General features: G+C 38.5%; 2 protein-coding genes across 16 annotated transcripts in view; one reads left to right on the top strand and one right to left on the bottom strand.

Moving 5' to 3' along the window:
• The window catches only part of TUT4 (terminal uridylyl transferase 4), a 130,331-nt gene extending 114,964 nt beyond the window's left edge, over positions 1-15,367 (top strand). For 12 of the 15 annotated variants that reach the window (XM_045799537.2, XM_045799536.2, XM_045799535.2 and 9 more), the window contains 2 exons: positions 1,323-1,481; positions 2,949-15,367. In XM_045799537.2, the coding sequence (XP_045655493.2) occupies positions 1,323-1,481; positions 2,949-3,037 (248 nt within the window). In that variant the 3' untranslated portion in view covers positions 3,038-15,367. Of the gene's footprint in view, positions 1-1,322; positions 1,482-2,859 lie in introns of all 15 variants that reach the window. The other 3 variants (XM_045799533.2, XM_045799532.2, XM_045799531.2) reach the window with 1 other exon arrangement.
• On the bottom strand, positions 8,386-23,582 carry PRPF38A (pre-mRNA processing factor 38A). Its single transcript, XM_045799540.2, has 10 exons — positions 23,355-23,582; positions 21,226-21,385; positions 19,600-19,721; positions 17,532-17,617; positions 14,452-14,562; positions 11,861-11,973; positions 11,241-11,267; positions 11,032-11,129; positions 10,528-10,576; positions 8,386-9,949 (listed from the first exon to the last, which is right to left on the bottom strand). The coding sequence occupies exons 1-10, from the start codon at positions 23,482-23,484 to the stop codon at positions 9,907-9,909; spliced, it is 939 nt and encodes a 312-aa protein (XP_045655496.1). The 5' UTR covers positions 23,485-23,582; the 3' UTR covers positions 8,386-9,906.
• Between the last annotated feature and the right edge of the window lie 213 nt (positions 23,583-23,795).

Raw genomic sequence — 23,795 nt, 5'->3', positions numbered from 1 at the left:
AAGGGAGATTGGAATATATTCTAAGAAATACCCTTTATGTCAAAACATCATTTCTCAGTTGATCTGGACCTCAGTATGTATACCCAATCTCATTTAAAGAAAAAAATAATACCCTGTAGTATAGCTTCAGCTCTTAGTTGTAACTTGATTTTATGAACTTTCAGTGAACCAGCTGCTTTGTTTTTCTGGTTACCTCTTGAGAAGACTGAGGTTGTTAAGAATGTGGCTAGTATGGGTTTTAGTTAGTTTTCTTCCTGTGTACTCCTCCCTATCCGGTACCTCCTAATTTGCACTCCTGCTAGGAAGTTTAGTGAGTGAGGGCAGTGTCTTTCAGGTTATTTCCTGCCCCATTATGATCCCGAATGAGAAAAGCCACCAGAAATGGTCCAGAGGATTTAGGATTATTTGAAAAGATGTACTTTGAAAGATGTACTTAGGGATACATCTTAAAGGAAAGTAGATTGTGGGGGTGGTTTGCCATAGAAAGAAGAGCACTCTTAAAAATTTTTTTTTTTTTAGTTCCTACTTACATACCAGAACTTGTGTAATCCACATTACTTTTTGTTTTCTAGTTTAATTCTCACAGTAGCCTGAGGTGCATAAGTGAACCTTAGTAATTTTTGGAACTGGTATTTGAACGTCAACCTGGTTGGCTCCAAAGCCCAAGTTCTCAACCATTACACCAAGTGCTTTAGCCTCTAAGAGAATCACCTTCCAGGCCATGATATATATATTTTTAGGATAGTTGCCATTGTCTTTAGGATAAAATGTAAGTTTCTTAATGATGTACAGTAGTTCTTTGAAATGTAAATCCTGCCATAGCTGTCCAGCCTTTTTTCTTATCACTACCTACCTTTTTACTCCTTTCTCTGTATTGCTGATTGTTTTGCAGCTTCCCAAACTTGCCGTGCTTTCCTGTTTCATGGCTGTTGTACATGCTATTCCTTCTGTCTAAAATGTGCCCTCTTTGCCCCATTTTCCCTAACTTGTTCCTTGTGCTTTAAAATTCAATTTAGTTAATCATCGTAGGAACCTTCTTTATCCTTGAACCAAATGTGTTAGCCCCTTCTTTAGAACACCTTCCACCCATCTGTTACAGCAGTGACCGCGAATTATTGTATGTTGTCTTCTTGTATGTCTCTTTTATGAATAATTTGGGCATATTTACAGTGTTTGATTCTTAAAAAAATTTGGTATCCTCTGCATTTAGCATTGTTCTTGTTCAGTGGTAGGTACTCAATAAATTTTTGTGGAATGAAGGAATATTTAAATGAACAAACTGATGTTTTAAAGTATGTCTTTCCTGTCTTGTTGAAATGCAGAGCCAGGCTTTCCAGGACTAAATCCTCCAATTCCTTGGGAACATGCACCACGTCCCCATTTCCCTCTTGTCCCAGCTTCGTGGCCTTATGGTTTGCATCAGAACTTCATGCATCAGGGAAATGCCAGATTTCAGCCCAACAAACCGTTCTATACTCAAGGTACCGTTGCTTGCAAATTGATAAACAGACTGGGTGGGTTTCATTCTGGGACAAAGGAAGCTATGTGAAGGCCAGGAACAAGGAGTGAAATTTTATGCATTCGATAAACATTTATTGAGAGAGCATACTGTGGGTCACACTGTGCTAGGTGCTTGTTCAAGCAAGAATTAAGTAAAACCTGTACACCTAATGCACATTTTATTAGGAGAGCCAGACATGTAAAATAAACAAGGATAGGAGCTTAGAAGGAATCAATTAATGTTATCCTAGCAGAGATAACAGGAGATAGGGACACCAAGGATCAATTCATATGAGATTTTGACATTTGAACTAGACTGTGAAAGAGATACAGGATTTTTTTTTTTCCAGAGATTTTTTAGAGATTACAATGTGAAGAGAGTTCTTAGCTAAGGGAATAATATATGCAAAGCCATTGATATTTGCCTGGCATAAAAAGAAAAGGAAATAATAGGACTAGAATATAAAGTAAATGGGAAAGATGTGTAGGCAATAAGGTTAGAGAAGGTAGGCTGAGGCCATATTATGAAGAAGTTTTTGGACTCGGTTTAGTAAATAGTGGGGATCTAATAGAAGTTTTTGAATTGAATACTAACATAGTCAGATTTGTTTTGTTGAACTAAGACTTGAATGACATTAGAATTCATTATATTTTGTTGGTGCTGATGTACCAATAATGGCTTTAATCTAAGTAATGACTATACAAACTAAGGAATACTTGTAGCATTTTATCTAGCCTGCTTGCCTCAAAGGTATTTCAGTTCTAATAGGGAATGTCTGAGTCTGGCCCTCAGCTCTTAGTTAACCTAGGAATTAAAAAAACTAGAGTCAAAGTTATTACACTTAAACTAGAAGTTCAAGAAATTCAAGAAAGGCACTCAGGAAATGTTGACTGAATGAAATGATAACTTTAAGGGGAAGCCTCTGGTATGGGTTTCAGGCTTGATTCCATTTAAGCCTTCCTAAACTATCCCATGTACTGCTGGGGCATCCCTGTACTGTAGAGTGGCAGAACATTGAGTATGGTGGGTTTATTCTGAGTAAAGAACTAGGGTTTAGTAAAGTTACTTTTGGTCATACAGACCCTTTTAGGGCTTGGTGGGGTTGTGTGGGGGAGTCTGAAGTTCTTCCCTGGTGAATTTGTTCCCCTTGTTTTCTCCCCTTCATTTCTCTTTTCTTTCACATACCCACATTTCCCCTTCTGTCCCCCTCCTTCCCCTGCTAAATGTTTTTGACATGCTTTATCTCCTCTTTACTGTATTAATAGAAAAAAAGAGAACTAGCTAGAAGTTAAATTCTAAGGGTTGTCAGATAAGTAGGCACAAGCCTTTCAGTTTCCTGTCTGTGTTGTGTCCAACAGACAGATGTGCCACCCGTCGGTGTAGAGAGCGTTGTCCCCACCCACCAAGAGGAAACGTGTCGGAGTAATGCGAGTCCATTTTCTTTCAGCTGGTCTACCGATGCACAGCAACCAGCCAATCCTGCTGTCTCAAGGGTATCCGTACCTCAATGTCAGTTACATTCAGCAGAAAAAGTGACATTTAATGGAAAGAAAAAAAATCAGGTCCTGATTTAAAATTTTAACACGTTTAGATAGCTTATTTAAATTCTAAGACTGTTTTTAAAAACTGTATTATTTGTATATAAATATGAACTATAGTTTTTACTAGTATCACCAAATTGAGTGATACAAATTTCATCTATTTTATTACCCTATTTTTAAGGGAATTTTATGTTTTGTTTAATCTTGATGAATTGTATAAAGAGAGAATTTAAAAATTACATTCTTTATTTTCTATTAGCTGTATTCATACTTCGGTTGCTTCAGACTTTATATATATTGTTCTTAAGAATTAGGAAAAACTTTCATGTGTTTTAAATTTGTCACTTCTATTCTTTACAGAACCTTGTAGTGCCAAAAACTTTTTAAAAGGTAAAAAAAAAAAAATAATAAAACTACAACGTGAAGATTCAGAATTTTTTTCTTCTACATTCTTGTATATTGAAAATATTCAAACTTGAACAGAAAGTTGCTTTTGTCTGTATTTGAAGTAATTCTATTTTAAGTTAATAAATCTTTTTGACAAGAGTCAAATTTGGTTAATTCATATGGTTGTTAGATCATGGAAATATGTAACAATTAGGACATTTGTTTTACTCTCCATGAATAGAGTATTCTAAATTACAGACTTAGTTTTAGAGATCCAAGGATTTTTTTTTGTCCTTTATTTTACTGGATCTTCACAACATCCATATGAAGTTGACAGAAACACATGCTATCTCCATTCTATCATTGAGAAAACAGTAAAGTGAAATCCAAGGTAGCACACTTATATATTGGAAAGAAAATTGAAACAGGTCTTTTGAAGGAGAGTTTCTGACACTGATACTGGCAGTTAGAGTGCAGGGAAGATACTTCTTATTTACTGAGGCACTAGTATGTGCCAGGCTGTCCGTTTTGAGTTCTGTTACTGCCTGGAGTGCATACTTGCCAGGATGGTTTTTACCAATAATCACTGATTGTAGTTGAAATTAGAACTTATATTGTTGGTGGTATTTTGTTACATTGAGATTGAGGTCATTTTGTCTAAAACCCCCAGTTACATATTTGCCAGGGATTTTGGACTAAATGATCGTATAGATTTGGAAATCTACAGAATAAGTAAATACAAATATATTTTAAGGACAGTGTATTATCTTTGTTCTGCTTTCTCAGATATGCATTACTTAAATAGGAGACTACCTGGGCTTTTGCCATATTTTCCAACTTGGAAGATGCTTGAAATCTATTGCGGGAGGTTTGAGGGCTTTCCTGCCATATTTGCAGCCCCGAAAAGGTATTTATTAAATGTTAAGATCAGGTGTGTTTACTGTTAGTTTTTCATATTAAAACTTCAGTATTTCTCAGAATCCTACTAAATGATGGAGTTCACTCATTTGTTTTGTTCATGAGATAGCTGGCCCAGTATATGCTTTTGTGTCAAAATATAGGCATACCTCAGATATCTTGCAGGTTAGGTCCCAGATCACTGCACTAAAGCGAGTATCCCAGTAAAGTGAGTCAAATGCCTTTTTTGATTTTTCCCAGTGCATATAAAAGTTTACACTATACTGTAGTTGATTAAATGTGCAGTAGCATTATGTTGAAAATATAATTTAATTAAAACATTTTATTGCTAAAAAATGCTAACCATCAGCTGAGCTTCAGTGAGTTGTAATCTTTTTGCTGGTGGAGGGTTTTTAACTTGATGTTGATGAGTGCTGACTGATCAGGGTGGTGGTTGCTGAAGGTTGGGGAGGCTGTGGCAATTTCTTAAAATAAGACAATGAAGTTTGCCACATCAATTGACTTTTCCTTTCACTTGAACATTTAGGGCCATTGTAGGGTTATTTTTTTATTTTTGTAGGGTTATAAATTAGCCTAATTTCAGTATTGTATCTCAGGGAATAGGGAAGTCCAAGGAGAGGGAGACAGGGGAATGGCTGGTCAGTAGAGCAGTCAGAATACACACATTTATTAAGTTTGCTGTCTTATATGGGCATGGTTTGTGGCACCCCAAACCACGGCATGGATCACCATGACAAATATAAAAAGTTTGAAATACTGTGAGAATTACCAGAATATGATCGAGACACAAAGTTGTCAAATGCCATTAGACAAGTGTTGCCATAAACCTTCGATTTGTTAAAAGAAACCAAAAAACAAAACTCATTATCTGTGAAGGTCCAATAAAGTGAAGTGCAATAAGGAATGTCTGTATGACTGGGAGCATTCAGGATTTTTTTAAAGTTAGTGTTCATGTATTTAATCTTTTTTCATGTGTTGGAGAACAGTTGATGAGTTGTACAGGATGTTCATTTGTATTTGAAATTTTTATTGGAAAAAAAAAAATCAACAAGTGACTGCCCCCAGCTCAGCCTTACTTTCTAAAGGAAGGCAGCATACCACCTCGTGAAAGGTACTTTTGGGGCAGTAAAGCCCAGTAACTTAGGTTTTAATTATATGACAGTGTTCTATATAGTAATTTTCAGGATCTCACTTGTCCCTCCTTCAGCAATTACTAGTGTTCCATAAATGGCGAAACTGTACCAAGTGAAAAAATAGAATATTCTTAGTTTGTAATTTATATAGTAGTAGCTCAGTTTTAGAAGTTTGCAAACTTCTCATAGAAGTTTGTAAACTTAAAAGTTTTGATTGTGAATTCAAATTCATTGTAGAGCAATTGAAAAGTGCCCAAATTAGAGTACACACACAAACCAAACTTAAGATCATATTGTTTTGAAATGTTTTGTATAATGTTTAATGACATGGAGAGATTAATACTTTGTCATTAAAGATTATTCAAAAGTATGAATATTAATGTACCATTTGTTTAGTCCCCTACAGATGGACATTTCTGCTTTTTTTCTTCCTATATAAAAAATATGTAAAATGATGGGATAAAGCTATTTTTGTGTATATTATTCTAGTATGGTGAATTTATATATTTATATTTATATTCATATATGGGATTATTAGGTAAAAAGGATAAAAGTTCTAAGGTTCCTGCTGTATATTGCCAGATTGCCCTCCAGGAAAGTGGTTACCACTTTGCAGTCCCAACAAACAATATATAAAATGTTGATAAGCTTATAAAATAGCTTTAAGTCCAAACAGTTCGTTTCCTTATAAAGGCTAATTTAAATGTGTTTATTTTTTTAAAAAGGAACATTACATAAAAGAACAAAGTATAAAAATCACCTAAAAGTCCATCAACCAGAAATAAATAGTTAAGAGCTGATGAACTTCACTCATTCCACCCCTCTTTTATTTAAGTAATCTTTACACCCAACATGGGATTTGAACTCATGACTGAGATCAAGAGCTACATGCTCTTCCACCTGAGCCAGCCAGTCTTTGTTTCTTAAACATAGACATACATACATACAAAGAATTTTACTAAAGTGGGCTCATATGCTATGTTTACTAAATATAGCAAATTAATTTTACTTGGATTTAACAAGAAAAAATGTGAAATGAAGAAATGCTCAACCTTAAAGTTTTTTCTATGGTAGTTCTAAAAGATTCCTCTTAAAATAAGGACAATTATAGAAAACATTAAAGAGGCTAGAGTTATTTTTTCCTAGTTCTCATGTATGTTTAATTAGAAACCATGTATGACTCCTGTTATGAAAAATTAAATCAGCACACTTAACAGTTCCTCTAATTCTTGGTTATATTACTTCGTACATAGACAATGTTCACATATAAGTTGAGTCCTAAAATTACTTCCCATTATTTTTTTTTAGTTTTTAGAATATTTGGTACCACTCCTTTTACTGCTTCTTTTTTCAAAGTCCTTAATTTGATTCTTGTTGGCTGAATTTCATTATCCCGCAGTTTTCTTCCCAAGTGATTGGAATGCCTATTCTCTTTACATTTTAAAGACATCTTTGACTAGGTATAAAATTCTGTCACTCTTTATTTTCCACAGACCTCTAGAGCCTTTTGCGTCACTGCCTTATGCAGTTTGCTGGAAGATGAGGCCAGCTTTTTTTTTCCCCGTCATTATATAGGACTTGATTTCTCTGCTTAGATGTCTGTATAAACCTTTATATCTTAAATTCATCAGGATATTTCTTGATAGATTTTATTTCAAGAAAATTTTCTTGTATCTGGACATTGAATTTACTGAATAGCTTCATCTAGGATTTCATGTGTTCTATTACCTTTGTAACTTTTATTTTCCATTTTTATTTCCTCCAGCCTATTTTCTCTATGCTTTATTTTATACTCTTTTATTTCTTAAATTTTTCACATCTTCATTTAAGCTCCACCAAGCTTATTTTCCATCTCTTACCTTTTAATATCATCTTTGAACTTGTATACTTTGCATTTTTTTTTTAACATCACTTTACTATGGTCTTTTGAGTCTGAGAACTTGTTACTTTAACTTTCTGTAGGTAGTGCCCAGCACATGTGATCATTCTTTTCTGATTAATGCTTACTTAACCTTAGGTCATAGGTCAATCTATAACAGAAAGGGGCTAGGGGAACGAGCTTTAAGTTGAATTGTTGTTATATTGGAAGACTTACACCAAATTAATTGTGGGAAGCAAATTAATTGTGGGAAGTGAAATAAATTTAGTGGTTTACACCCAATATTAAAAACATACTAAAATTGTTTTAGTTACAGAATATATGTGTATAGAGGTAAAATGCTCCTTAATATTGGCTAGTTAGAGTTAGAAAGCTACAGTTCCAGGGCCTCATCCAGTAGGCTAGCACATAGGTGACAGAAATGGCCCTCAGCAGTTTGTCCTTAAGCCCCATCTCCTCTGCAATTCTGTAATTTACCAAATCAATCTCTAGAGACGAGATGTTCAACATACCCCACTCAAGAACTCTTAGCTCTTTGAAGTAATGAAAGAATAGGAACAATCCACTTCTTGATATAGGTTGGCTGTATTACTATAATTTGGTTCAGGTTTCACCATATACCTAAATAAGTGTGCATTAAGTTTATAGTTTGGGGAGACTTATTTCTCTTATTAAAAGTCATTGGGGGTTTTTTGGGGCAGGTTTTTGAATTTTTTAAAAAATTCAATATTTTATTTTAACAATATACTGCATGATAACTTGGCCATAGGACATTAAGCCAGAAGGCATTTCTTTCCCTCTAGATCACTTTGGTGAAGAAATAATGGCTAGGACTCAATAACAGATGTAAATAGAGGTGCTTATATTTAATTCTTAAAGGCAGTCCTATATATAGTTGTATAATGCGTAACAACAGCTCCTATGGTCAACTTTTATTAGCTCAAGTATTATCAGGAGAGGAATCATTGAAGAATGTGAAATCTCAAATATCCCCAAATGCTTTAATATGCTGCAAAAGTCCTTCAGTTCAATAGCAAGCAAAAGAATGTTTATTGTATGACCAGATATAGCTTCCCAAGAAACTGGATCCTGTGAGGCAGTTGGTCTTCATAATTCTTGCTGGGTCCAGAGCTGTAGGAAGTCAAATCGCTCTCCCTCCCCCACTCTTTTTCACTTTTCCCTTTTTCAAGAAAGAAAGGTAAGTACTGGTAGACTGAACTGTTCTAGCAAAGATCCCAACACCCTCTTGATTATCAGTGCCCATGGACACTTCGCATTTCTTATTTTGCTTCTGAATCCTCAGACCCTTAGCTTCTTTGCCTTACTATCTCCTAATTCTCCTGCCTTTATAAATGGTTCATTTCCGTTTTCAGTTGGTTGATTGCACTGCTTCCTCTCACCAGTGTTGAGTGTTGCCAATGATTCTGCTGTTGGCTTTTCTTACATAAACACTTCCTGGGCAATCCCATTTAATTCTACATCTTCCATAATTCTCTAAATGTTGTAAATTCAGGGTTAGATCACTATGCTCAACTCCAGGTCCTATTTCTAACAACCTGGGCTTTATCTTGTTATACCACAGCAGCCTCTAATTACACTTTAGGATAAATTGTGAATGTATCACTTTTTACTACCAACACAGCTTTGACCACATGCCCCTCTAAAGCCTGGCTTCTTCCTGTTGTATTTTGTAGCTTTGTGAATGAATGGCACTGTTGTCTAGCAATTTAGGTCAAAACCCCAGGTGGTATTAGATCCTTTCCTCTTCTTTTCAGTCTTGTTGCCCTACTGCTAATGACTACACTTGCATAACGTCAGTGCTTAAAAGATAAAGGCTAAGCACCATAACCTAGAATTCAAGGCTCCTGAGGAAGAAGAAATATTGTATAAGAATGTTGTATAAAAGGTATTAAGTTTCATTGTTGAACTGTTCAATGTAACTGGCTTAAATGATCCAGAGAAGTCTTAAATTTGAGTGCTGCCTTTTCTTTACAAAGCTGCCGCTAACTCGTCAGTTTTCATGCTGTTATTACGATATGGTCCTGCAGGGGGAGGGGAAAAAGCATCGGAGGTAATAGGTTTTACTGACTTGATTTTTGAGTGTAATAGCAGCACAAATCTCAGGATTCTCAGAACAGTTCCCATCGTGGAGCAAAACAAAACTAAACTACAGAAAAATGGAAAATGGGTGTATAAAACTTAATAACAAAAGGGTCAACAGGCAGCCACATCCTATCCTTGTCATTCATCCTCTCCCCCACTCAAATCCTTTCTACCCTTATAAATTTGAGTACAGTCGATGTTGGTTGCACAAAGGGATCCAAAGCGCCCTTGGGAAGCACTATCCCCTCAAATGTGGAGTATGACTGACTCAGAGAGATACAAAACTCAGCACCTCTTTCATTTAAGAAAAAAAGAAAGTGGAGAAACTTTGTTAAAAAGAGCTAAAATATTCTCATAGCTGCCTGGGGAGTAGGTCTTAATCCTTCCACATAGATGCCTTCGGATCCACAGGTGGCCATTTGGACTAAAACCAAACTGAGTCCATTACTCATTCCCTCTCCGGCTCTTCTTGTGGCTTTTCTTAGATCTGAAATGGTAACACATACGAACCATAATAAATTTAACAGCTGTTCAAGGAGCTAGGCAAGAACTCTGAGGAAGACGGGGTATACAGATACTGATGAGGATAGAGAGGATACCCAATATTCATTCATTAAATGTGCTTGGTGTTATGTCTCAGAGCAACAGTGAGTGAGGTATTACTATCCAATTTACCACTGAGGAAATGATCTCTGAGAGGATAAGAGTGTACCTGATGGTGTAGAGCATATAGCAGTAATTCCTAACTAAGGTTTATCAAATCAAAGTGACTTGTCCAATGTCCCTCAACTGTTAAGTGTTGAAAGTTGGGACTTAACCGCAGGTCTCCTGAGACCAGAGTTCATGCCCATTATCCAAAGCTGCAATCCGGTAAGGAAAAAACCAAAATTACACAAAACAGATACATAATTCTAGTAATTCTCAGGGCAATGGGTGGATTTTGTCCTGTAATAAAGGAAAATTCCTAAATATCCCCATTAAAACAAAATTTCAGGTCTAACTTAGTTGTGTGATTGGGACTTTAATTTCTGAATAAAGAAAAAATTCTTAAAAGTCAATCCGTACCTTTCAGGAGATTTTGAGTGGCTCCTGTGTCTGTGACTACGGTGATGACCTGGGGAAGAAAAGGCCACTGGATGAGTGTTGTTCTACCCACCTACTCCTCCACCATCATTTTCACTTCCCCAATCCCTTTAATTGGTGTAATATTTTTTTGGCTTATGCTAGACACACCTCTTGGCAGCAACTCTCTGAACTGTGTATTTATGGGGGAGTGTAAGAATTGAAGCCATTTCATATGCATTCGAGGGTTATAGCTAATTTCACAAATATCACATTGAGTATTTACCACTATGTTAGGTCTTATTCCTATAATTTCAGATGAAAAAACTGAAGCTCATCCTCCTTTCAGCAAAGCTTGCAAGAGAAAGTGAAGATGTGAACTTTTAATTTTCATATTCTCATTTCCTTTTAAGCAGTAATACAGCCAGGCACTCCTGTACTGGAGGAGGCTAAGCACTTACTACATTTCTTTAAGACCACCAACAGCAAAAGGCCCAAATGCTATACCTGGGGACTTGGAGCGGGATCTGTGCCGTCTGTCTCGAGATCTGCTGCGGTGACGTCTTGGGCTTTTGCTCCGATGCCTTTCTCGGCGAGGGGAGGGGCTGTGGAAATGATCGGTCAGATCCCTTTATCTGACATTATACTCACCACAACAGCACCCCTCCCTCCCCAAAGCCTCCCTATCTTTCATTACAAATCAACCGAAGGCCTACCTCCTCCTCTTAGGAGACCGACTCCGCCTATACAGAAGAAAAGAGGAAGAACCTTAGTAGGTACATTGCAGTTATAGATTCCAAAGATTGCCCCCAATTCTTAACCCATTTCTGTTATCCATGACCTTTGTCCTATAACTTTTTATTAGTGAGCTCCCACTCTAAGGCTGGGATTGGTCATGTGACCTGCTTTGGCCAATAGGGTATTTGCAGATGTGATACCAACAGATACTGGAAGGAAATTTGCATGATTGAGCTTGTCTGCTCTTTACTTTTGCCACTGCTGTGAGAACATGCCTGACCCAGCCTAGAATGAGGCACACAGAGATGAGTTGCCCAGTCATCCTCATTAAAAGCCATCCTATACTAGCAAATAGACAGCTGACCACAAAACAGGTGCATGAACTTCAAACTGCCTATCCAAGCCCCAGCTTAAATCACTGACTGCAGACTTGTGGAACTAAATAAACGGTTACTGGCTGCCACGGAGGTTTTGCGGGTTGTTTTTTTTATAGCAATTACTACACTGGGCAAACATTCTCCACAATCTGAATTTTTTCCTTCCCTGCCCTGAAGTCCAAACTTCTATGCTATGAAGAGGCCAAAGACTAGGGCCGTACCTTCTGGGAGACCGGCTCCTACTCCTTCTATAGCGCAATGTGGGAGAACGACGGGGCTTGTCCAAGTCTCGGTAGCTTCTCCGGCGGTGATCAGGTGATGGGACTCTCTCCAACTGAAAAAGAAATGGGTAGTAGGTCAGCGATGAGCACAGACTTACAGAGAACCATTTAGGGACAGTATATACACTCCCCTCCTTATCCTGTCCCAAATTCTACCTTCAAGTGACTTTAAACACAATAAATACACAGATAACCCTAAGGACAAAAAGAACTACCAAATAAAGCTGAACTGATTCCAGCAATCCCACTATTGTTCTAGTGTTGGTACTACAGTGTTGGGACTATGTAAGCAGAGTGAGAGCTATCTTAAGAAGCTAGATTTCCAATGTGAAAGAAAAGAGATACAGACGTAAGATCACTAATATTAAGTATAAGGTGTACTTTAATCTTAAAATTTTCCTGTAGGTCTGCCAACTGACCAAACCATAGCAGTGAGCATTTATAGTGCCCAGACTGTGGTATCTAAATACCATTTTCCCTGTAAATGAAACCAAGGGCTCCCTGGAAAAATGGCTAATTTCAGGTTGGGGGCAGAAGCTTATAGAACATGACCTGAACATATTACCCTATCAGAAAGCAAGGAGTCTGAGACTACCATGATTGTATCAGTCTCATAAATCAAGTTGGGGCCCCCCCCACTGGCCCAAGAGGGAACAATTTCAGTATCAACAAGGACTATGATAGTTTAAAACACACATCTAATTTGCTTAAATCCATGCATTTACAATGTTACCAAGGACAAAAGCTCATCACATTGGGAAGATACTATGGAATCACTATTTTAAAAACCGATAAAGAGAAATAAATAATCCAATATTTATCTTTTCTATATCAACAGTACCTATGAAATTTAGGAGATTACTCTTTACAGCAGCGTTATAAGTAATAAATGATGAAAAAAGAAAGAATTAGATTTGTTTGATTTAGGAGATTACTCTTTACAGCAGCGTTATAAGTAATAAATAATGAAAAAACAAAGAATTAGAATATCACCATTTTACAACCCCTAATGGGTCTAGGCAGAGATCATCTAGGCACAGTGGCTCCTAATATGACAAAAAGCCAGACTTGGCTCACCCTGGGGGCGGGGGGGGGGGGGAGTACACACCAGTACCTATGAAGTACTGTATTACTCTACTCCAAAGCCTACAAAAATCTCAAATCCACCTGAGCCTCGAGATCTAAGAATTAGTTTATATAAGATACAGGGGACAAACAAACATGTTAAGTGACCTCACAGGGACACCGTCAGAAAAATACAGATTGTAAAAATCTGTATAGAATAATATGACTTGATTTATGGACCCTGTTTGAATGCTAATTCAAACTACTAAAAAATACAGGACAAGGGGGGAAATGTGAATACTGAACACTGTTTCCTTGTTTCAAGTTTTATTTAAATTCTAGTTAGTTGACATACAGTGTAATTTTAGTGTCAATACTGAATATCTGATATTAAGAAATTACTGTTGATGTGGGTGTGACAGTGGTATCATGGTTAGGCCTTTTCTGAAATATGGATGAAATATATGACGGCTGTGATCTGTGTCAAGAAAACTGGTGTGGGGACAATTTGGTATAGAGATTTAAAAGAAATAAAATGGCCGAGTTGATATGGAGGCTAGACGATGTGTAAATGGAGGCACATTCTCTCTTTGGTAAATGATTGAAATTTTCCATTAAAAAAGGAAAAACAGAATGCCTACTTTTGGTTTACTCACCACAGAAGAGCACCTCAGCCTTGCTTGGCTTTAAATTCATGAACTAAGATGATGCTTCCTTTTGCACTCACCTTAAAGGAAGCCTACTGGCTCAGAGATACACTTCCATATACACTCAATATCCATAAACCATTTCTTGCATTTCCCCCTAGCCTTTTTGGATACATAAGATAGTTTCAGATCCTTCTTTTCTAACCATAAGCATTTCCACATTATCATATACTTTTCGTAACAGTTTTAATAGCTAATAGTCTGTTGAGTTGATGATAGTTTACCTGACTGCTTCCTGATAATAGCTAAGTTGCTTTCAGCTTTTCAGCATTTTAACTAGTAAAGAACATAACCACGCAGTACGGTTTTTTCCCCCTAAACTAGGCTGCCTACTTAGGATAGGTTCAACTATGAACAGTATTATTTTTGTTCCAAGTATTTATTTTAATAGCTACGAACTGTGAGTCAATTATAATGTCCCAATACTATGCGAAGGGTTTTATATGTATCTCATTTAATACTCATGATAATCCTGAGAGAAAGGTATCACTCTCCTTGCTTTACAAAGGAAAAGACTGACATTAATTTGCACAAGATTATGGAGAGCTGAGATACAAATCAAAGTCTATTTAACTCCAATGCCCATACTCTAAATGATAAATACTGTATTCTCTGGTTATACAATATTTAAAGAAATTGGTTCTTTGGTTAAAGAAAGTTAAAAATTAAAGTTTGAAAACAAAACAGGGAAGGACAATTCCCCCCATCCCATCCCCATAATTATCCCTCCTTCAACCGTTAAGCTCCCAGGTGCCTGACCTTCTCATCCTCCTCTTCCTCCTCTTCACTGGACTCCACGTCATCCATGTCCTCTTCTAGAGCGCTAACCCGAGGCTCTAGCTGCTCAGCTTCCTCTAGCACATAACGTTTCTATAGAAAGCATAATGAGAGTCAGGAGGCCTTGTTCTCTACGTCCTGAAACCCCAACACTGGGCCTCTAGGACTAACAGGAAAACTAGTGAGCAACAGCTGAGGCAATTTCATTTCAAGGACATCCTAGACAGTTCAAGATTTTCCTAAGGAATTTAACATTCTTGGAATCTATACTCTTACACCCTCCTGTAAGTAGATAAATACAAAGTTGAAGGGAACAACTTCATTTTCTGTTGGCTCTATTCTCTGTGATCTTTTACTCTTAAGATCACTAAAATAGTATAGGCATAGTATAGTATAGTATAGTATAATATAGTATAGTAATAGTATAGTATAGGTGTAGCCCTGAATAAAAGATGGAGCTTCATATACAAGGGCCAATACATTCACAGCTGTAACTCTGGTGGCTGGTAGTTCCAAGAGAGGGTCAGCGCAGAATCTACTCCAAGAGACCTACTGAGGCCCAGCCCAGTTTGGGGGCTGAAGAGTGCCTCGGGTCCTGGTCAGGAGTAGCACCAGCTCCACTTGACCTGGGATTTAGGGAACTGTCTAGTACAGTCATGCATTTTGAACCAAGTACAGGATATAAACAGTCCATCTCCTGGTTCCATTTTCTTTTGAAATGTGGCTTAGCTGGCTTAATGCATGATTAAGGACCTGAAAGGCAAAGATGAGTTAAAAAATGCCAAATGGGACTGGCTGGGCCATAAGATCCCTTAAATTTTCTTGTGTCCAGAACATAAAGAACGTTGGATAGCCCTGGAATAAATAGTAACATATAGCTTAGATCTTACTCACTCTTTTTTTTTTTTTTTAAAGATTTTTATTTATTTATTCGACAGAGACAGAGACAGCCAGCGAGAGAGGGAACACAAGCAGGGGGAGTGGGAGAGGAAGAAGCAGGCTCACAGCGGAGGAGCCTGATGTGGGGCTCGATCCCATAACACCGGGATCACGCCCTGAGCCGAAGGCAGACGCTTAACCGCTGTGCCACCCAGGCGCCCCTCTTACTCACTCTTAACAAAATTCTATAAAGGGGAAAATGAGACAAAGCTGCTACTCTGTGAAGTCCGTCCCTCATTAAAGAGCTCCTCGGAAGAAGGCTCTCCAATTACAGAATCACCAGTTTGGGATCTAGGACTGCATCAGACAAGAGCATCCCAAATTCCTAATGCTCACCAGACTCAGAAGTGACTAAAATCAATATATTAATTCATAATATTTGTGTTTGATGAAATTAGAATTCATTTCAGAGCAGCTCCTTGCTAATGTCAGGGCACATCAGAGGCTAAACTGATGAGGTCCTTAATAAGAACAGAATCAGAATAAAAGGTTGTCTTAAGGGTCACTTCATCCACAACACACAGAGGCCCATACCAGACCACACTTCTTGTTGATAAAACATACATCAGTAAGATTTCAATTTCTGTCTCAGTGAGGCATGTTTTATGGTCTTCTACGCTCTATGCAGACCGTCTTATTTTATTTACATCAATAGGCTTGCTTAAAACTGAATGGGCTTTCGAACCCTTAGCTACATACTGATTGCACTTCAAAATAATCCATTTCTTACAGTATTTCTAAAAAGGAGAGCACCCATAACCACAATGAAGTGTGAAAGGTGGGCCCTGAAAGCAGATCTTCAGTTTTGAAATCTTATTCTCTTCACTACACAGTCTGCAGTAGCCAATACAGAACAGGAAAGATATACCACACTCATTTTCAGGATTTTTATTTTATAGATTCTTCTAACTGGGTCACTGTGGAGGAAGAGTTGATTCATTGCATTTAAATGTGAGCATTCATCTACCAACTACTTTTTACCCAGCTGATTTGATGCTTCATCTGACCCATTTATCATGTATCTTTTTTTTTTTTAAGATTCAGATATCTGCAATTTATTCTATTTCCTACTTTGAAATAATTATCATGAAATATATACTACTATGCTGAGTGAAGGAAGAAAAAAACAACATGTATTAATTCCAAAACACATCTGTTGTGACAGACAGCATATCAATGGCTGCTTAGGGGTGAGAGAGGAGGGAAGGAAGGGATTACACAAAAGGAAAAAAGGAAACTTTTGGGGTGATGGATATGTTCACTATTCTTGATTGTAAGGACGGTTTCAAAGGGTATACATAAGGCAAAACTTAACAAACTGTACACTTTAAATATATGTAGTTTAATGTATGTCAATTATACCTTAATAAAGCCATTTAAAAGCAAAAAAGCCTCTGTTCAAATGAAATCTCATCCTCAAGCCCAATATGTAATTTAGAGAAAAAAGGAACTACTCTGGTTGGAATACGTGGGGCTGTCTCCTCTTACTCCTCTCAGCAGCCTTGAAACAGTCACAGAGAGTAGTTTAAAGACCACTAAAGTAGCCTAATTTCCCCATTTTATAGATAGGAAGATAAAACCAGGTTCCATAGCTAGTCAGCTATAACAACAGAAATTTAATCTCCTAATTCTCTCCTCCGTCATCTCTCCATTATAGATCATTCCCTTTCTCTTTAGGCAACCTACTGTTCTGTTTTCCCTTTGTATCTTACAACAGTAGTTTTAAAATAATACTCTGCAAAACCCATTCCTGAAAGGTGCTTCATGGATCATCATTTATCACTAGGAAAAGGAGCAGAGTTATAAAGGTGACATTTAAGGGGTTAATATCTCAGTCTACTACTCCTGACCTTTTATCTGTTTTACATCCTACAATTTCCTTCATATAACATTTTAAAGAAGATAGTCTTCCTGTGTTACTCACTTTTAAAGCCCTACCCTTCAAATACTTTATCTGTCTTCCTCTCCCAATCTGCTTTTTCATACATGTGAAGACTACTTATTAAGATAAGAGGACCCCTGAGATCCATGGGCTTCAGTGTTTTGTTGTGTATGTGTACCTGCCTGTCTCCCTGTCTTGGGGAGAGAAGGGTAACTCTGATAAGAGACCTTTTATATCTTACCTGTAGCCGGGGTAGAATGATATCACAGACTCTCTCACTGTGCAGCAGTTCATCAATAAACTCATCTACATGCATCAGTTCAAACTCTGAAAGAACAATCATCAGCTCAGGCAACTTGGAAATAAATTTATATAGCCCATAAGAAAGAAGTATAGACTCTACATGAAAAATATCTGTATGTAAAAAGTACTCGGTATAGAAAGTGTGAATGAATCCTCTACAGCCTCCCTTCCCTGCACATTTACTAGTAAAGCCATTTGGTGTGGCAGTTACAGAGAAGGGATTACTGACAGATCAGGGCTCAAACTACAGCCATTCATAGCCTTGTCATCATCACTTACCTTCATTCATTCAGCTCACCTTTACTGAGGCCATCTATATGCCAAGCCTCTTCTTGGAGCTGGGGATAAAGTGATGCATGAGGTTGTCCCAGTTAGCAGGAGACACAACCCAAAAGCAAGCGCAAACAGTTCTGAACTGTATAGGGGTGTTTTTTTGTTTTTCTGTTTTTTTTTTTTCAGATTTTATTTGAGAGAGAGAGAGTGTGTAAGAGAGAGCACAAGCGGGGGTGGGGGTAAAGAGAGAGGGAGAAGCAAACTCCCTGCTGAGCAGAGAGCCCGATGCAGGGCTCGATCCCAGGACCCTGGGATCATAACCTGAGCCAAAGGCAGATGCTTAACCGACTCAGCCACCCAGGTGCCCAGGGGTGATGTTCTTGAACAGATCATATTACTCAAGTCCAGTTTCTCATGTGAATCCACTATGTTTCTAAATATAGAGCATGTATCTTTTTTTTTTTTATTAAGTTTATTTTTTATTTTTTTTTAAAGATTTTATTTATTTATTTGACAGAGATAGAGACAGCCAGCGAGAGAGGGAACACAAGCAGGGGGAGTGGGAGAGGAAGAAGCAGGCTCATAGTGGAGGAGCCTGACGTGGGGCTCGATCCCGTAACGCCGGGATCACGCCCTGAGCTGAAGGCAGACGCTTAACCGCTGTGCCACCCAGGCGCCCCTAAATATAGAGCATGTATCTTATACGGTAAATGAAGCAATAGGTTTTCAGAATTTTCATAGTAAACATTACCTTAGTTCAGTGGTTCTCCAACAGGGGTTAACTTTGCCACCCACAACTAGTGGGGCTGCTACTGGCATCTATTAGGTAGAGGCCAGGGATATGGCTAAATATCCTACAATGGGCTGGACGGCTCCCCACAACAAAGAATCATCTGGATCAAACTGTCAATAGGTTGAAAAACCCCATCTTAGTTTAACATAATATAAACATAAATAAGGAGTTCCATGATGGCCATGACCATGTCCACCTTGTTCACCATGTTATTTCCAGTACATAGCACAGTAGCTGGCATGACATTGGCACTTAATTATGTATTTATTCAATAAACAAGTTAATAAGTTTATAAAGTTTACAGTAAAATACCAAATTCTTGACCTTCTACTGCTTAATGTTACATGTAGAGGTAAAAGGCAAATGTTACTAGTCTTCTGTTACGACACTAAGTAGGAAGAAAAAGGTTTTGACTGCAATCCCCCTCTACCACAAAAAATATCTTTGTAAAATGTATGGAGCCACCCCCTTTGGATATACTTACTATTTTTCAGTGGGATTCCTACATAAGTATGAGTACAATTTAACCTATAGTACAGTGTGAAGTACAGTGCTAGAGAAGAGGCCGTTAAAAATAACCATGGTGATGTAACGTATGGAAAACTAACTTTATAAAGCTTAGGGAAGGCTTTTTCAGAGGTCATTCTGGAGGGAGATCATATGGGGTGGAGCACATGTGGAGGGAGCACATGATGCAAGGCTGGGATTGACATAAGATGCAGCTGGAAAGGTAGACAGACACGGGTAGACTGGGTAAGGCCAACAGGAAGTTCAGAGTCTACTGGAGAACTCCATGCAGGAGGTGGAGAAACCGAAATGAAGACAGTAAGAACAAGGATGAAGAGTATTCATAAGGTATGTTCCATTGTGAAGGCAGAGATATTGGTGAAATAAAAACCGGTTCAGGGAGGAAGGTCCAAACACTTGGTGCCATACTCACCCCCATTTCGATTCTGGCTCTTGATTTTTCGATAGTCGTTGTAGAGAGGCTCTAAGTACTTGTAGCAATCAATGGCAGTGCCTGTCAGCCTCATGTAAAGTGCTCCCAACATGCGGACATACCTGACAGAAAGAGGACAGTGAAACAATAGGCCATCCTAAAAAGTTCTTGTTCTTGGGTTTCATACCTGGCTTTTCTCATGACAGTAGTAGATGTAAAAGTTCTTTCTCTTCTTTGACAGATGAGAGAAATGCAATTTTAGAGGCAACATGGGGCAGTAGAAAGATGAATAAAATATGGAGACCTGGGTTCATGTTCCCATTCTACCACTTACTGGCTGCAGGAACTTGGGACATGTTGCTCAACTTTCAGAGTCTATTCTATCATGTATAACATGAAGATAGAACCTATTTACTTCATAGGATTAGTGTAAGAATCAAATGAGATACTGAATTTAACAATAACATATATGTTTACTAACAATACAAGAAATAATATACATAGATGTGAATATATAAATTGTTGCTAGACAGCACAGAGTGCTGGTTCTGGAAAAAAGTCAAAAGTCCTCTGGGTTACAATTTTGATTCCATTACTTACTGTTTGTTACATTAGACAAGTCACTTGCTTTCTCAATCCCTGTAAAATGGAGCTGGTAGTGCCTAATTTGCTGGCTTGGTTTATTTGGTGAGAATGTGTGTGAAGTGCTAAGCATAGCATACAGCACATAGTAAGTGCCTTATAAAAGCTATTTTCTAGCTGTTAATGTTTTGTAAGATTCCTTTTTCTTTTCTCCTGTGTCCAACTACCCACTCAAATTCCCCACTTGGCATTTGAAACTCAGTAGTTTCTTTATATGACAAACAGAATGGAGTAGAAAAGAATTTGAACACTGAAGCCGGCTGTGCCACTTACTAGCTGTTTGACCTCGAGGAAATTACTTAATCTGTACCTAAGTTTCCTCCCTTGTGTAACAGGGATAATAATTTTGCAGGGGTGTTATGAGGGTTAAATAAATTATTATATGTAAAGCCCTTAGAGGGTGGCACATAATAAGCTACTATGTCTGTCTCCTATACGTCTCTGTGAACTCCTTGAGAATGAATAATACAATAATATGAGCAGCTGATATTTTGGGGGTATTTACCACGCAAAAGGCACTGTGTTGTGAGATATACAGCACTATCTTCTTTAATCCTCATATCAATCTTGAATTGGTATCATTGTCTCCTTTTTACAGTAAAGAAAGTAAAGCTCAAAAAATGTAGTAACTCCTCCACGTTCACAATAAGTTTGGACATGACTGGACCTGAGTCTGGACATGAACCTACACCTACATCAAAGTTTTCCCACTTATCTACCACATTATGTAGTTTTCTTCATCTTTGAGCATCCACTGCTTCCAACATGCTAGGCACTCACTTCTGCTTAATATATGTTCAATGAATTTGTGAAATGCTTTTTGGGAGAGAGGGGTAGTTACCAGGACTGAGAATGTATAGGAGATCAATACAACCAGAACAGACAAAATAACAAGATACATTGTTTTCACTCCTCTTAACCAAAGCCAAATTCTGGACCACTGAAACTGAAGCTTTTATATTAGCTAGTCAAAATTTCACTCACTTGAAATCTTCATTTTTGATAAACTCTACAATGATATCCTTCTCAGGTTGAATCTGAAGCATCTTCAAGGTCAAACACAGAAAGGGAGTTGGCTTTATGTTGCCACCATAGACACCACCCACAAACCTTAACTCCATGGCTTTATCGACTACAAGTTCAGCTAAAAACAAAAAACAAAAAACAAAGAGGCATATTAGGGGCAAGCTTTTCCCAGTTTGAAGTGGAGATAAGTTAGTTCAAGGTTTGGTGCTCCTGAATACTAATCAACAGTTTAATGTTAGAAGAACAAGTATGTATTAATAGTAATTATAATAGCAGCCAATATACACTGAAAGATGACTACCTGCCAGGTACTCTGCTAAGCATGTCATATTATCTCATTTAATCTGCACAATTAGCTATAAAATTCCTGCACTGAGGCTGTTTTCAGCTAAGGAAAACAAAGGCTAAGAAAGGTTAAGTGACTTCCTCGGGGTCCACAGCCAGAGAGGAGCAGGGCCTGGATTTACACGTAAGCAGTCTGACTTCAGAGTCTGTGCCTGTCACCATTATGTTTGGAGAAAAACAGCCAGATTCTGAGTTAAAAGAATAACAGCAAACGACTGAATAGCTACATAATCTTGAGCAAATGTCATCTATAGAATGGGGGATAATAACCTTCTGCAATTGTTTTCAAAAGCAAACACTAGCTGTGTGAACTCTAGGGCAAGTCATTTTTTTTTTTTTTAAGATTTAATTTATTTATTGGACAGAGAGAGACACAGCGAGAGAGGGAACACCAGCAGGGGGAGTGGGAGAGGGAGAAGCAGGCTTTCTGCTGAGCAGGGAGCCCGATGCGGGGCTCAGTCCCAGGACCCTGGGATCATGACCCGAGCCGAAGGCAGACGCTTAGCGACTGAGCCACTCAGGCGCCCCAGTAGGACAAGTCATTTTACCTTACTTCTTTTTAGGCTGTCAGTTCAAATGTGAATAATAAAGATACAAAGTTTCAGGGCTACAGTGAGAGTCGAACCTATAGCTAGGTGCTAAATACCGGAGATGTAGGTAGAGGGATAAAGAAGGACAAAATTACTGCGCTTACAGAGTTTACAGTCTGGCAAGGCAAAAGAATTGAAAAAATAATTGAAAGTGTGATGAATAGTCGAAATAAGATGCAGAATGCAATACAATTATACAACAAGCGAACATAATCTAGCATTGGAGGGAAAAGGTCATGAATTCACTTTTGGACATACTGAGTTGGCATGTCTTGGAATTAGAGATTTAGATCTCAGAGAGAGATCTGGGTTGGAGAGATAAATTTGAAGGCATCAACATATAAGATGTAACTATAGTATGGAGATCACCCAAGGAGAGAACTATGTAATGAGAAAAGGTCCCAAAATTTATGACTCCAAAATTTAACAGTTGATTCAGGGAGAAACAATATGATGTGTCCATGGGCACACGGGTAGTGGTGGTGGCAACAACAGTAACGGCACAGGAGTAGTTAACAGTGCTAACAACTAGCACCACCATTACAACCAATGAGTGCTTCTTAAAATATATACCTGTAACGATACCAAATACTTTTAATACATTATTGCATTTAATGCTCAGAGAAACCCTTTGGGTAGGCATTATACTCGTTTTACAGCAGAGGAAGACATGGTTCACTGGGGTAACACAGCTACTAAAATGAGGAGCTGGAATTCAAAGACTGAAAGACTACCTGGAGGCCTTCTCTGAAGAACTGATATTCCACCCGAACGTGGAAATACTGCAAATGATCCAGATTTAGGGATAGTAAGACCCTGAATTGGGTTTCAGGTATGTTAAAGTTCCTTTCAGAACTTCAGAGTCCCTGACCTTAACAGTTTGGGAACTCAGCAGATTATTATTAAACATGGAAAGACCCAAAACCCCAACACAGACATCCTTCGAAATAAGCAAATTCCCGTGTCGCCAAAGCCCAACACAAAACTAGGCACAAACTAGCACTAGGTTCTCAAATTTTTCTGAACGACTGACAGATTCCCCTCCGGTCTCACGCCCGGCGACCAGTCCCACTGGGGACCAGTCCCACTGGGGCCCAGTCAGGAGAACTGGGCCACAGGGCGGGGGAGGAGGGTCCGCGCGCTGCCGCTCACCCGTCAGTCCAAAGCACTCCTCTTTCCAGTACTTAGACTCATAGATTCGCGTCCGAATGATCTTCTCCACCAGATACTGAGGATTGGTGCCGTGGATGCTATGCGCATCCTTTACCGTACGGTTCGCCATTTCAGAACGCCTTCAGTTCTATTTCCGTCGGGTCCTTTAATGCGTCACATCCAGGTTAAAAAAAATCTGAGAGGGTCGGGGAAGGGTGGAGGAAGTCTCTCTAAACAGCTCAGGCCACCGTCGTCACACCGGAAATGCTGCAAGGAAACGAACTTCCTTCCGCGAGCGGCGTCGCCGACCCAATCAATGATGGCCGCTGCATGTTGGCGGACGTAAGACGTGCATCCCCTCCTGGATGGGCGGGGCTGAAGGGCTGGCTGGTGACGGAACGTGGGGACAGCCTGGGGGCGGGGCCACGACGTTTGGCGCGA

The sequence above is a fragment of the Ursus americanus genome, chromosome 12, assembly GCF_024610735.1.
Source record: "Ursus americanus isolate L20-20 chromosome 12, mUrsAme1.1.p, whole genome shotgun sequence".
NCBI classification, from domain to species: domain Eukaryota; kingdom Metazoa; phylum Chordata; class Mammalia; order Carnivora; family Ursidae; genus Ursus; species Ursus americanus.
The sequence above is the reverse complement of the archived record's forward strand: the minus strand, read 5'-3'. Positions and strand labels throughout refer to the sequence as shown.